The sequence below is a fragment of the Rana temporaria genome, chromosome 12, assembly GCF_905171775.1.
Source record: "Rana temporaria chromosome 12, aRanTem1.1, whole genome shotgun sequence".
Classification (NCBI taxonomy): Eukaryota; Metazoa; Chordata; class Amphibia; order Anura; family Ranidae; genus Rana; species Rana temporaria.
The window spans coordinates 133,725,461-133,740,781 of record NC_053500.1 but is presented as its reverse complement, the minus strand read 5'-3'; the positions used below and the strand labels follow the sequence as shown (position 1 = coordinate 133,740,781).

At 45.2% G+C, this 15,321-nt stretch overlaps 1 protein-coding gene across 8 annotated transcripts in view; it reads right to left on the bottom strand.

Moving 5' to 3' along the window:
• Positions 1-15,321, bottom strand: part of MBTD1 (mbt domain containing 1) — a 67,772-nt gene that overhangs the window by 35,666 nt on the left and 16,785 nt on the right. For 7 of the 8 annotated variants that reach the window (XM_040330767.1, XM_040330772.1, XM_040330775.1 and 4 more), the window contains exons 3-10: positions 13,730-13,863; positions 9,709-9,823; positions 9,518-9,600; positions 7,420-7,537; positions 5,522-5,656; positions 4,354-4,442; positions 1,210-1,444; positions 853-908 (exon numbers count right to left, since the gene is read on the bottom strand). In XM_040330767.1, coding sequence (XP_040186701.1) covers positions 853-908; positions 1,210-1,444; positions 4,354-4,442; positions 5,522-5,656; positions 7,420-7,537; positions 9,518-9,600; positions 9,709-9,823; positions 13,730-13,863 — 965 coding nt within the window. The remainder of the gene's footprint in view (positions 1-852; positions 909-1,209; positions 1,445-4,353; positions 4,443-5,521; positions 5,657-7,419; positions 7,538-9,517; positions 9,601-9,708; positions 9,824-13,729; positions 13,864-15,321) is intronic. The other variant, XM_040330768.1, reaches the window with a different exon arrangement.

The following is a 15,321-nucleotide window of genomic DNA, read 5'->3' as shown; positions in this document are numbered from 1 at the left end:
TTTTTTCCCTAAATAGCTTCCCTTACCTTAGTGCAGTCCTCCTTCACTTACCTCATCCTTCCATTTTACTTTTAAATGTCCTTTATTTCTTCTGAGAAATCCTCACTTCCTGTTCTTCTGTCTGTAACTCCACACAGTAATGCAAGGCTTTCTCCCTGGTGTGGAGTGTCGTGCTCGCCTCCTCCCTTGGACTACGGGAGAGTCAGGACGCTCTCTACGTTCCAGATATAGAAAGGAGCTGTGCGTTAGTGGGCGTCCTGACTCTCCTGTAGTCCAAGGTAGGGGGCGAGCACGACACTCCACACCAGGGAGAAAGCCTTGCATTACTGTGTGGAGTTACAGACAGAAGAACAGGAAGTGAGGATTTCTCAGAAGAAATAAGGACATTTAAAAGCAAAATGGAAGGATGAGGTAAGTGAAGGAGGACTGCACTAAGGTAAAGGAAGCTATTTAAAGGGGTTGTAAAGGTACAATTTTATTATTTTCCCCCCTAAACGCCCACAAAAAGCTGCGCTAATCTGCATGGGGATGCACAGGTGTTTCGTGCATCCCCATGCAGGCAGTTCCATTGATGTAAATTGGGGACACAGCTGCTGCTCCCAATCGAACCCGCCGTGTGGGTGTGTGTCCCTGAACTCACACACAGTATGCATTCTGGGTACGCACCCACATAGGTGTCAAAATTGGGAGCAGCGTCTGTGTTCCTGCAGCTGCTGTGCCCCAAACGACATCAATGGGATGCACAGAACACGGGACACCCAATGTGAATGAGGCCTAAATGATGCCAACTACACAAGAACTTCGAGGTTTAGGAAATAGTGCCAGGAAAGATGTCTAATATTGAATATTTACCTTTATAAATAAGTGTGAAGGCGCATTAAAGTGAGATTCATTCTTCTTTAAGATGTCTGAAAAGAATAAAACACATCAGTTTGATTCTACCCCTTTTTTTTGTTTTAGAAGACTAATAAGGAGCAATGTACAAGAAGTCACAAAGCTTCAGGCTTTGACCAGCATTGTCACCCACCTTTCAATATGCAGCCACTACTTGGCTATATATTGTGGCAGATGTGTGTGAATTACAAAACAGAATTTGAAATATTTTAGTTTCTTGGTAAAACTGCTCAGTATATAATGTATTCCATTGTTTTCAGCTTTGTAGGAGAATGATAAAGGCCCAGAGGAAACATGACCTAGCTCTGCATGTACCTGATCTCTTAAACCGATGGCCTATGCTTCGAGACCATCCAATAGGATGAATGAGAGGGCTGTACATGTGACACCAGAAGTCGTCAGTCTTGTCCTCGCTCTCCTCGTACACCAGTCGCAGCCGACCCCCTATTACGCTGTCTACGACTGCCACCCGCGTCCGGCATAGGTGCGTTTTGTCGACAACTTCTACCCTCATTGAAGGCTTGAAGGGATACTGCATACTTTCCGACACCTTTTAATAAAAGAAAAAAAAAGGGGCGGGGGGGGGGGCGGGGGAGGTGCACAATGTCACAATGGTTGTAAAGACAAAAGATTTCTGATCTTAATTACTTTAGACCCGGGCCATAGTAAAAAGACGGCCTCCTGGTGGCTCTATATATCCGGGAGGCGGTCTTTTTACGGCCTCGCGTCCTCCGGCCACTGGTGGGTCCCCGAGATGCCGGTGCGCGTGCCTGGCGGCCGCGATGTCCGCCAGGTACCGGCGATCGGCAATGACAGAGCAGGGACGTGGAGCTCTGTGTGTAAACACAGAGCTCAACGTCCGGTCAGGGAGAGGAAACAGATGCTGTGTCCCTTGTACATAGGGACACAGCATCGGTCACCTCCCCCAGTAAGAATCGCTCCCAGGATACACATTTAACCCCCTTCCTCGCCCCCCTAGTGTTAACCCCTTCCCTGCCAGTCACTTTTATAGCACTGTTCGCTGTATTAATGTGAATGGTTCCAAAAATGTGTCAAAAGTATCCGATGTCTCCGCCGCAATATCGCACTCCTGACAAAATTCGCAGATCGCCGTATTACTAGCAAAAAATAAATAAAAAAAAAGTCAGAATTCTATCCCCTATTTTGTAGCCACTATAACTTTTGGGCAAACCAATCACTATACGCTTATTGCGATTTTTTTTTTTAATCAAAAATATGTAGAATACATATCGGCCTAAACTGAGAAGTATTTTTTTTAAAAAAAATTGATATTTATTATAGCAAAAAGTAAAAAAATAGTGTTTTTTTTTTTAAAAATTGTCGCTCTTTTTTTTTAATAGCGCAAAAAATAAAAACCACAGAGGTGATCAAATACCACCAAAAGAAAGCTATTTGTGGGGGGGGGAAAAAAAAATACGCAAATTTTGTTTGGGAGGCACGCCGCACGACCGCGCAATTTTAATTTAAAGCGACGCAGTGCTGAAAGCTAAAATTGTGCCTGGGCAGGAAGGGGGTATATGTGCCCAGTAAGCAAGTGGTTAATGCATTCTCTGCATGAATCCTTCCAATACCAGCTCCCCCCTGCCCCCCCACTCTCAAACACATACCGGAGTTCTGTATCGATCCAGCGCTGTTACCGACTTCAGTTCTTCTCTCCCGGTGCTCTCATAAGCTTGGCTGAGAGCAGCGGGAGCCATTCGTTCCGGTTGCCATTAGCAAAATCATGTGAGCAGGGGGTGGGGGTGGGGGTTGGGCCGAACCATGCTGTGAGTGGGTCTATAGACGCACACAGCCCAGCTCAGGAGCACGCCTGTATGTGTGCGTCTTGCTATGGAGGCACACTGAGAAGAGGAGGAGCTTGGGGTACAGGCATTCAGCCAGAGTTGGATTATCAGCAGCACAAAAATAAATTCCCTCATTTGGTGAATATTGAAAAGGCAAGTGATCTGTTACTATGGGGGACATTTCCTAAAACTGGTGCACACAGAATCTGCTACATCTGTGCACAGTAACCAATCAGCTTCTAAGTGTTCTTGTCAAAGCTTAATTGAACAAGCTGAAGTTAGAAGCCGATTGGTTACTATGCACAGCTGTACCAGATTCTGTGTGCATCCGTTTTAGGAAATGTCCCCCTATTAGTCCACCATATGACCACTTGAAGTGAACCTGAAGTTCAAAAGTTAAATTGGACCTCCCATGCCAAAACAGAAGGTCCACATTTTTGCAAGACCACTCTGCCTCCACCTCTCAACATGAAAAGTATTGATCTCCCCGCTTTTGCTTAATCCAGACTATGCCTTCGGAACCTCTTCTGCTCAGGGGTGGCCTGTCCATTAAGGGCACAGCCCCTCCCTGTCCATGTGGCCGACCCCTTCAGGACACCCGCGCATGGAGCCAGAGGCTCCAATATAGGGTGGGCTTGGGTGCTCCAAGCTCACCCAGGTGTGTTACAACTGAGAATTAATATTCGCTGTTCTAACAATTCTCCACCCGGCCAATCGGGAAGCAGGTTTTGACACTGGTCACCCAATTGGCTGAAAGGACAGGCGATACTATTGGAAGCCTAGGAGGAGCTGAAAGCCGCCATGGAGGACTCGGGGCGGCGGAAAACAAACACTAGCCGCCACCGCTTCAATATTCCCCCACCAGTTCACCAGATCAACTCTGATGGCAGAAAGCAAAATCCTGCGCCACCAAGATAGTGATCTCCACACAGGGCAAAATAAGGCATGGCAAGTCAGGAAGGGAGAACCGACCAGCTGCAGGGAGCCCATACACAATACTGGCAACTAATCCCTTGTCTTAGGCTGCATTCACACCTGAGCGTAGGTCGTTCGGTCGTTTTTTCGGGTGTTTTTTTCCCGGCGTTTTGTCGCGCTTATTTGCGCGTTTGCATACAGCATCGTCCAACGTTTTTGTACTTCGACGTTTTTTATTTTAGCCAATAGGAAAAATGATCATCTTTTCATCACTTGTTGGTAGATTTTTTTTATCTTCTGCCTGGGTGAAATGTTCTATTGATTAAAGCGACAAAACGCCCGTAGCAAACGCTCGTTGTCGCGCTAGTTGCTTGCATCAAGTGTTTCCATTACTTTCTATGGAAAATAAATGCTGAAAAACGCCCAAACCGCCCGATACGCGTGACAAAAAGGGTCCGGAACTTGTTTGAGCTTCAGGCGTTCGGCGTTTTGGAGTGGAGATGTGAACCATCTCCATAGGGAATAATGTATTTTTCCCCCTCTAGCGTTTTTGAGCGTCGCGCTTCAGGCGACAAAACGCTCAGGTCTGAATGCAGCCCAATGATTGCCTCTTCTTTGGCACAGCTTTTACAGTACGTTACCTCATTAAAATTTAACATTCAGTCATTAAACCGGGAATGGGGTTGAGCTTCTATGAAAAAAACAGAAACGAAGACCTACAGGATCTAAAAAGAGTTACCTTTTGAGCAAAATCTGCAGGTAGTGTCTTGGCACCAGTTAGTCGCTTGACTAAGAAAGCTTTCCAATTTGAATATTTGTGTTGAATGGCTGTAAAAAAAATATATATATTATTATTTCACAGAAAATACAACTTAAAAAAAAAAAAAAAAAAAAAAGGGAACAGTAAACACACAGATCCCGTTTTTTTTAGGGAAGAAATGACTGATCGTGTGTTCATACCAAGTATGAACAGCGATCTGTCATCTCCCCTAGCAAGTCCCACCCCCTCCTTCAGTTTGAACACAGAGAGGGAACACAATTGACCCCTTGACCGCCCCCCTAGTGTTAACCCCTTCACTGTCAGTGACATTTTTACAGAAAAAAGTGCATTTTTATAGCACTCATCACTGTAAAATTGTCGCTGTTACCCAAAAATATGTAGAAGAATACATATCGGCCTAAACTGAGGAAAAAAAAATGTGGGATATTTATTATAGCAAAAAGCTAAAGATATATATATATTTTTTTAATTGTCACTGTTGTTTTGTTTATATCGTGAAAAAAAAAAAAAACGCAGAGGTAATCAAATACCACCAAAAGAAAGCTCTTTTTGTGGGAAAAAAAATAAATAAAAAGGACGCAAGTTTTGTTTGGGTACAATGTCCACTGCGCAATTTTCAGTTAAAGCAACGCAGTGCCGAACTGTAAAAAGTAGGGCTGTTACTGTGTAATTTTTTTTAATCGATTAATTTAGATTAATTATACGCAGTACACTCGGGTAAAGTCGGGCAGGCTCGGCTCCTCTCGCGGTCACGTCCTGTACGTCCAGGACGTGACCGCGAGAGGAGCCGAGCCTGCCCGACTATACACGAGTGTACTGCACTCGGTATATGCCGGACCCGACGAGGAGGACACCACCGAAGCCGCAGACGGACGCCGGACCCGACGAGGCCGCCGATGGACGCTGCGCAAGACACCAAAACTGTAAGTACTAAAATGTTGTTTTTTTTTTTTTACAGGAATGCGGGTCCACTTTAGGGGTGCGCGCTATACACCGGAGCGCGCAATACCCCGATAAATACGGTAGTTGAGAAAGGCAACACTTCCACTTTTATTCCTTTGACAACCTTATGAAATTGGGACATAGCGGCTTCCCCAAGGATGAAAAAAAAGGAACATAAACATACTTTGGGGAGGGACTAGTGGCTTCCCGCTGCTTGCACACCAACCGACCGGGTGAACGTCATTACTACAAATATTACACCAGAAGTCCATAGTGACGTCGTTCTCAAACCCTTCGTATCGCAGCAAGACGTTGTAGCCTGGAGACATAAGGGAGAGCAAAAGGGATTTTAAAACACAATAGCAGCACATGATGGAGATGGAGACTCGAGGTTAAAAGTTGGCTTTTAATCCGTAACAAACTTTATTTTAATTTTTATCTGGTTTTGGACAGAGCAGCAAAGAACTAAAACTTCCGTCAGGCTTTTATTGCTATCTGGGTCCCATTAGAGAGATTTATCCTCACTACCTGTCCCGCTGACAACAAATGAAATCAGGCAGGAAGTGAAGGAAAACTTGCAACAAGGATAAAGACAGAAAGAAAACTGACAGGGGTTCTAGCTTTCTTCTACTCTACTAATAAAAAAATAAAAATAAAGATTTTTTTTTGTTTTTTTCTGTTTCTTCATGTAGGAGTTTACCGAGTGAGTGAGTGAGTGAGTGAGAAAATTGTAAAGCGCAACACATGCAAACTGAATCGCCTCTGGGCGCTGTTTCCATTTCATGGGTAAGGAACCCCTTGACCTCAGAAGAGATGGGTTTTAATCTTTCTCCTGAAGGCCAAGTGGTCCGACTCCAGTCGGATGGTGGTTGGTAGTGCATTCCACAGGCGAGGTCCCTGGACTGCAAATCTTCGATCTCCTTTGGACTTGTATCTGGTTTTGGGTATTTGGAGTAAGTTTTGATCGGTTGATCGCAGAATGCGATTGGGGTTGTGGGCTTTTATTTTTTCGCATAGATATTGGGGGTGAGGTGAGATTGATTCCCATGGTTTTTTGCCAGTCACTAACCGAGCGGCCGTATTTTGGACGACTTGCAGACGAGCGATTTGGTATTTGGGGAGTCCTAGATAGAGGGCATTTGCGTAGTCAAGTCTGGAATTGATGATTGTTCCCACCACGACTGCAATGTCCTCTTTCGGGATGAAGGCGCAGCAGATGGTGGGATCCGCTGACTACAGATTCTATTTGTGCATCCATTGTCATGTAGGTGTCAAAAATGACTCCGAGACTTTTGACTTTGGTGCTGGGGGTGATGGTTTTGCCCAGAATGGGCGGGGGAGTCCATGTTGGCGCAGGGTGACTTTTCCGGTTAGCGCGAAACAGAAGAAGAAGTTCTGTTTTTGAACCATTAAGTTTAAGATAACTGGATGTCATCCAGCTATCTATTAGAGAGAGGAATTTCTCAAGTCCAAGAGAATGATCCTTTTTGTTGCAGATACGGAAATACAGTTGTGTGTCATCTGCATAAGAGTGGTAGAGTAACTTCTGGTTACTGATAATTTCAAAGAGAGGGCGAAGATAGATATTAAACAATACTTTCTGGTTAAAATGAAAGTGCGGACAGGAATGGAGGGCAACGGGTCCCAGACAGCAGTAAAACCTGGCTGATCCTCTGCACATGCTCAGTTTTCAGTGAATTTCTATGCTGGGCATTTCCCCCCCTATCACATCTGAGCAACCCATGTGACTACAGGAGTCACACCTGTGGGTGTATACACAGAGGTAAATGACAGCCCACTCCCTCCCTCCTCTATGCCCACTAACTAGCTAAAACACAATGGGAATGGGAATGGGGATGGGGATGGAGGGAGGGGGGGGGGGTCCTGTGTATGTTCACATAAAGTAAGGGTGAACTCACACTTTAAAAGTGATATTAAAACTTCAGCTCTTCTATGCAATTTCAGCAGCTGATTTTATCTAAAGCCAGTGTTCGACAGCATTATCATGTGCAAAAGTTATTATATCAAAAAACAGTGAAGAGTAAAATGTATTTTATATATAAAAAAAAAAAAAAAAACTACCTGCCAGTTTCACTATCACAGCAATCCAAAACACTTTTGTAGTCAGATTCTGATCGGTGTTGAGGACTTCGACTCGCACACCTTCAGCTATGTCCCCCCAGCAGTTGCCCATTGGTGCCTGTGATGGGAAGATAATGTTAGATGTGTTGTCCATAGGTGCATACCAACCATTTTGCAACATGATCTAAATACATACCAGCCTTTTGCCCCCCCTCTAGAATTTTTAATAAAATACTAAATACCTACATTTTTATGTACATTATCAGTGCATTGGGTTGCATTGTTTTATCCTCTTGGACCTATAGCACATGTGATGACGCAATGGAAATATTGTGGGATATTAAAGCGGAAGTAAACCCTCTTTTTTTCCCCTCTTTAAAAAAAAAAAAAAACCTGCAAGAGAAAGGCATAATGAGCTAGTATGAATTGCATACTAGCTCATTATGAATGACTTACCTCCGATCGAAGCCCCCGAAGCACTCCTCGTTCCCCTCCGCCATGTTGCCTACGAGTCCCTTCCGTGTATCGCCGCTCCGGCGCTGTGACTGGCGGTAGCGATGACATCACTCCAGCGCATTCGCGCGGAATCGGCACAATCCCTGCGCATGCGTGAGTTTCCGGCATTATCCCATTGATAAAACCGGCACGCTCAGTGCGCCTGCGCCGTTGTCTACCGCGCACATGCACCGTAGACATCGGTGCAGTCCTTTCTGCAAATATCTCCTTAACTGTGTAGGTTAAGGAGATATTTCTTGCACCTACAGGTAAGCCTTAATCTAGGCTTACCTGTAGCGGTGCAAGTGGTCAGAGAGGGTTTACAACCACTTTACAGCGTAATTCCTCTTTTGTTGAGAAAAAACAAAAGCGGTGCCCATCAGTGGCACCTCATCAGTGCCCATAATTGAAGAAGAAAACGTATGAATTTTTTTTTTTTATTTGTTGCGCAAAAAATAAAAATAAAAAAAAATCGCAGAGGATCAAATACCACCAAAAGAAAGCTCCATTTGTGAGAACAAAATGATAAAAAAAACTTGTTTGGGTACAGTGTAGCATGACCGCACAATTGTCATTCAAAGTGCGACGGCGCTGAAAGCTGAAAATTGGCTTGGGCAGGAAGGTGCGCAAGTGACTGGTATTGAAGTGGTTAGGTCCCCATCAACAGGCCATGTTTGCAGGTTTTCATTCATCTTGCACAGGTGCTTTAAATCAGAGTCAATGGGCCAGATCCACAAAGCAGTTAAGCTGGCGTATCTATTGATACGCCGCATAACTGCTAGTTTGCTCCGGTGTATCTTTGTTTTGTATCCACAAAACAAGATACGCCTGAAGCTGGGCTAGATCCGACTGGCGTACATCTTAGTACGCCGTCGGATCTAAGGTGCATATTTACGCTGGCCGCTAGGTGGCGTTTCCGTCGATTGCCGCGTCGAGTATGCAAATTAGCTAGATACGGCGACCCACGAACGTACGTCCGGCGCATTTTTTAACGTCGTTTCCGTAAGGCTTTTTTCGGCGTATAGTTACCCCTGCTATATGAGGCGTACTCAATGTTATATATGGACGTCGTTCCCGCGTCGAATTTTGAACATTTTACGTCGTTCGCGAATAGGGCTTTGCGTAGAATGACGTTCACGTTGTAAGCATTGGCTTGTTGCGGGTTCATTTCGAGCATGCGCACTGGGATACCCCCACGGACGGCGCATGCGCCGTTCAGAAAAAACGTCATTTACGTTGGGTCAAAAAAAAAATAATTAACATAAAACACGCCCACATCTTTAATATTTGAATTCCGCGCCCTTACGCCGGCAGAATTACGCTACGCCGCCGTAACTTTAGAGGCAAGTGCTTTGTGAATACAGCACTTGCCTCTCAAAGTTGCGGCGGCGTAGCGTTATTTCGATACGCTACGTGGATCTGGCCCAATGGCTTGGTATTTTGGGCAGCTATTTTATCCAAGAGTAATTCCCAAAACATGGCCTGTTGGGGGTACCCGAGGACTGAGGTTGCTGTACAGAAAGCCTTCACAGTGCTGCGTCCTCCAATGAATGATAAAGAAAGTGCGGTTCGCATTCGCACAAGCCATGACAGCTACACTTACGTGTCTGAAGCAAGAGACTGGAGCTGCCAGCAGGTTTTTGCTAGTGATGTAGGTACCCCAGCTAAATCCCTCTGCAGGGATTGCTGCGAAAGAAGGAAAAAAATAAAACATTTATAAAAAAAAAAAAAAAAAAATGTACGAACTCGGTGCCACATAGGCAGGGGAAATGCACTTGTAGAGAGAGGACTTACCAGTTTTACTTAACGATTGATTCTTCAATGTAGCCTGATACTGCGCGTAAGCTGCGAGCTTAGCCACAAGAGGCTGTTTTTGGAGAACCTTTGCTCTTTTAGTGGGAGGTTTACCCTAAAAGAGTGAAAAAAGCATCAGAATAGAACATGCTGCAAGGCGGCAATGATCACTGGTAGGCTGAAATGAACTAAGCTGCCTATGGACTTAGAGACCCGTCACTCGCATATTCAGGGCAAAAATGACACCGTCTGTGTAAAACCTCATGTACGCCTCTCCAGCGCTCTACTGCTGCTGCAAAGTACCTGGTGCTTCTAGGTATAACGGAGCACGTCACCTCCTCCCATAAACGCAGGACTCGGGTAAGTTCTCATACAGCAATGCATTACCAGAACCTCTAGATCAGGGGTCTCAAACTGGCAGCCCTCCAGCTGTTGCAAAACTACAATTCCCATGAGGCATTGCAAGGCTGACACAGTTACAAGCACGACTCCCACAAGCAGGGGCATGATGGGACTTGTAGTTTCGCAACAGCTGGAGGGCCGCCAGTTTGAGACCCCTGATCTATCGCCTCTTAAAGCGACACTAAAGTTACATTTTTTTTTTTAAATAACAAACATGTTATGCTTACCTCCACTGCGTGGCTCGTTTTGCACACAGTGGCCCTGATCCACGTCTTCTGGGGTCCCTCGGCGGCTGTCATGGCTCCCCCTCCGCAAGAGCTTTCCACCTTCATGCGAGCTTGCATGGTGGAAAGCTCTTGCGGGCGCGCTCCCGTGATACAGCGGCTGCCATAGCCACCGACTGAATCACTCAACCTCGCCCCCTCGGCCCGCCGCGTCATTAATGGGATTGACAGCAGTGCCAGCCAATGGCTGCGCTGCCATCAATCCGTCCAACCTAGCCAATCAACGGCCGGGCAGGGAACTGAAGAGGAAGACAGGGACGAGCGCGGGACTTCGAGGGGTGAGGCAAGTAAAACGGGGGTTCGGGGGGGCCAGTGTTGTCAGATGTTTTTTCACCTTAATGCATAGGTGAACATTTACCTTTACAACCCCTTTAAGGTTCTAATAGAGGTTTGTTGAATCTCAAAACCGAGGTCCAAGTCAAAGCCCTTGCTGCAGTCAGAGTGCCCAGGATGAGATAAAAAAATAAAAATAGGATTTGTGTACTTACGGTAAAATGCTTTTATCTGAAGTTCATGGACGGACACAGCTTCCTTATACTCTTGACTGTAGGGTTATGTTCCGTCTATCAGGAGAGGATTACAGTCAAGAGTATAAGAAAGCAGTGTCTGTCCATGGACGAAAGATAATTTTTTTTTTTATATATACACATATATATTTTTTTATATATATATTATATCAGTGTGAACAGGGTCTAAGCCTGCACTAGCTTTTGCTGAGCTCATCGGGCCAAAACATACAACAAATGTGCTGTCAGAATTTCATGAATGAAAACTAAAGGCTTTTAGGTAGATTCAGTAAGAGTTAGGCCGGCTTATCAGTAGATAAGCCGGCCTAACTCAGAATCTACGCCGACTTATGTTTAAGTGTATGCTCAAACAGGAGATACGCTTAAACATATCTAAGATACGACGGCTTGCGCGGTCCTATCTTAGATTGTATTATTTCGGATGGCCGCTAGGTGACGCTTCCATTGCGGTCGGCGTAGATTATGCAAATTAGTAGATACGTCGATTCACGAACGTACGCCCGGCCCGACGCAGTACTTTTACGCCGTTTACGTAAGACCGCGTAAAGTTAGAGCTAGGCCCTATTGGAATAGTAATGTCAAGTATGGGTGCCGTTCCCGCGCCGAAATTCGAATTTTTTACGTTGTTTGCATGAGTCGTCCGTGAATCGGGATTTACGACGTTTACGTCCACGTCGAAATCAATAGGCCCGTGCGGCGTACTTAGCCGCAATGCACACCGGGAAACGTAGGCGCCCGGCGCATGCGCAGTAAGAAAAAAAGGGAAAAAAACGTGAGGTCAAGCCTCATTAACATAAAACACGCCCCCCTCAAACACATTTGAATTAGGCGCCCTTACGCCTGCCGCATTTACGCTACGCCGCCCTAAGTAAGGAGGCAAGTACTTTGAGAATACAGTACTTGCCTCTCTTACTTAAGGCGGCATAGTGTAAACACGCTAGGCTACGCCGCCTTATAGTTGCGCGCCCCTACCTGAATCTACCTATTTGTGTCAATTTACATATTTACCCTCCTAAAGCAGCCCAGTGATTGTGTTTGTTTTTAGCCCTGAGCTCAGGGAGGAGGCATTCATTTTCCATAGGGGCCTTACAGCCTGACTTAAGCCTTGTGTACACGATCGGAATTTCCACGGACAAAAGCGTAGGACTTTTGTCCGAAGGGCGTTGGCCGTGAACTTGTATTGCATACAAAAACGGCAAGAATTGTTCGCCAACAAACACGAAACTATGTTTTTTTTTTCAGCTTTTTAGTGTCACCCTTTCAGCAACTTCAGCTAATGTTGTGTTATTGTGAGCATTGCTTCTGAGCATGCGTTTTTGTACCTTGGAGTTTTGGCCGACGAACACACAATTGTTGGCGGACAATTTTAAAGCATGCTGTCCTACATTTGTCCATGGAAAATCCAACAATTGTCCGATGGAGCGTACAAACGGTCAGATTTTCCGGCAACAACCTGCCATCACACAATTCCCGTCGGATAATCCGATCGTGTGTATGAGGCTTAAAGGGGTTGTAAAGGTACAATTTTTTTTCCCTAAATAGCTTCCTTTACCTTAGTGCAGTCCTCCTTCACTTACCTCATCCTTCCATTTTGCTTTTAAATGTCCTTATTTCTTCTGAGAAATCCTCACTTCCTGTTCTTCTGTCTGTAACTCCACACAGTAATGCGAGGCTTTCTCCCTGGTGTGGAGTGTCGTGCTCGCCCCCCTCCCTTGGACAACAGGAGAGTCAGGACGCCCACAAACACACAAGCTCCTTTCTCTATAGGCAATGTAGAGAGCGTCCTGTAGTCCAAGGGAGGGGGCGAGCACGACACTCCACACCAGGGAGAAAGCCTTGCATTACTGTGTGGAGTTACAGACAGAAGAACAGGAAGTGAGGATTTCTCAGAAGAAATAAGGACATTTAAAAGCAACATGGAAGGATGAGGTAAGTGAAGGAGGACTGCACGAAGGTAAAGGAAGATATTTAGGGGGGAAAAAAATTGTACCTTTACAACCCCTTTAACATCTCTGCTTTGATGGGGAGAGAATACAAGCGAAAACATCTAGGTTCAAATCAAAGTCTACCTCCCATAGTGCCCTCATTTACAGCATATTATTGTTTTTATAAAATACTGCAGGTGCAATTTTACCTGTCAGAATCACCAACAATCTGACAGCTGTAAGATCTCTGCCCACTCTTATAATCACACACCTGTACATGGAACCCATCAGCAGGTGTGCTGTGGCCAAAATACCAGCCTCTGCCAACACAGACATGCTCCATAGCAGTGCTACCAACTATAGTGCTACACTCAGTACACAGTGCTTTGGTATTTAAAAGGGGAATTCCACTTTTAGATCAAAAGAAACCTTTGCAACAATGTAATCAGCACTGCTTAAAGTGGACATTATGGTGCTGACCTCCCCTTGGGTGCCAACGTCCACTTTAAGAACATAGTGGAAAACCCCTTTAAAAGGTTTGTATAGAAGTAAAAGGGGTTGTGGTTACTGCGTACCTGTGTTCGCCCCCGCATTGACCCGTCAGTGAACCACAGTCAACCCACCTGTATGGGATCAGCAAGCGTTGGTATACGGGATTTCATGTTTAACTAGGGAGTTTGTAAAAACAAGTGGAAGCCGTGATTGCGTGTGCCTTTATTTCCTTCTCCCCCGAGGTGTATACCGGTGCACAGGCATGCGGTCACATAGCGGTGAAATGACGGTGGTTCATCGTAAAGGGCAATGGAGCCCTGTTCATCTATACAAACCCTAAACCAAGTAGACGTGATAAGCAAGGGTGTTTTTTTTTTCCTCAGCCTGCTACCTGTAGCCTCGCCAGGATGCTTGCCTTCTTAGAGTTTGAGGAATAGCTTCGGGAGCAGGAGACGCTGCAGAACCTCTTTGTCTTCGAGTAAAACGCATCCCTGACCCCGACCATTCCGCACATTTCACAGGTTGCTGTAAAGGAAAAAAAAAATGCATTAAAGTGGATGTAAAGCCACTCTCATCCTTTCTAAACTACTGCCATAGTGCTGATCTATAAGGATATAGACGCCTCCTGCATGTATCCTTACCTGTCAAATGTCTCCCCTCTTTCTGTTATAAGAACTGAAAGATTGCAGATTCTGTGGGTGGGTCTGTTGTCTGGAGCTCTGTGGGTGGAGTCGTGATGTCAGACTCTCCACCCACCTCTACACTCCCCTTGTCAACATGCATTTTTTCCTATGTATTCCCTACACTGAATTCTGCTATAATCACCAACATCCAGTCAAAATCCAGAAAAGTAATCACATGACTTCAGAAAAGGAGTGGGGGGTGGGAATTAAAAAAGAATGTCTGTCTCCAGGCTAGTGCATGAGATATGTAAATAACCTGTCACTCACAGCAAGGGGTGGTGGAACGGACTAAGGCTTTTCTCTGCAAGTCTGTTTTATTTCACCGAACAATAAAAGAGGATTGCTCAGAGCTGGATTAACTCTGTGTGGCAAGACTGGGCACAGATGATAGGAAATCTTATACTCTACATTGTGACATAAAAAATATATATATATATATATATATATATATATATATATATATATATATATATAAATTTGGGTTTACATCCACTTGCCCTCAGATCACCTTTTAAATAATTTCTATTGCCAGAACAAGCAATATGTACGCTTTGAGAGCCTTGAGCTGAGCAATGAGAGAAGTTGGAGAAAAGAGATTGCTTTGCTGCAAGCTGGAATTAGAATATGCTGCAAGGCCTGGACTTGCTAAAGTCCAGAAAATTAGTTAAAGCCGAGTTCCAGGTACTCCTCCTCCACTTGCCCCCATCCCGCCAAAAATGGATAGATTACATAACATTTTTTTTTGCAAAGTTTTAAATTACCAAAATACTTACCTAAATCCGCCTTCACCTAATACTGGTCCTAGAGGCATAACTAGAACTTTCAGGGCCCCGGTGCAAGAAACCATGATGGGTACCCCCTGACCCCCCCCCCTTCTCCTTCCATCCAAGACCCGGGGGTTCCAGTTCTGGGAGGGTGTCCATGGACATCCTCCCCAAACCCCGCCTCCCATGTGCATACAACATACTTTGATTGCTGTGTCCTTTGAAAACAAATCACAGTAAAAGGGCCAATCACAGCGGCCCTTTACAATGTGATCAGCTGATCACATGTAAACAGACTTGCTGGTCATCGGCAGTCCTTTCCTCCCATGCTGTGTCTGTGTGAAGAAAGGAGAGTCGTTAACAGGCAAAAACGGTCAATGCATTGTTTACACTGATAATCCGGGCACTGATCAGTGCCACCTATCAAATATCATCAATGCTGCCATCAGAGCCTCCTCAGCGATATTCAGAGCATCTCTCTCATACATCCCAGAGCCTGCACCGACAATTCCCCCTCCCTCCTTCCACGCACGGAT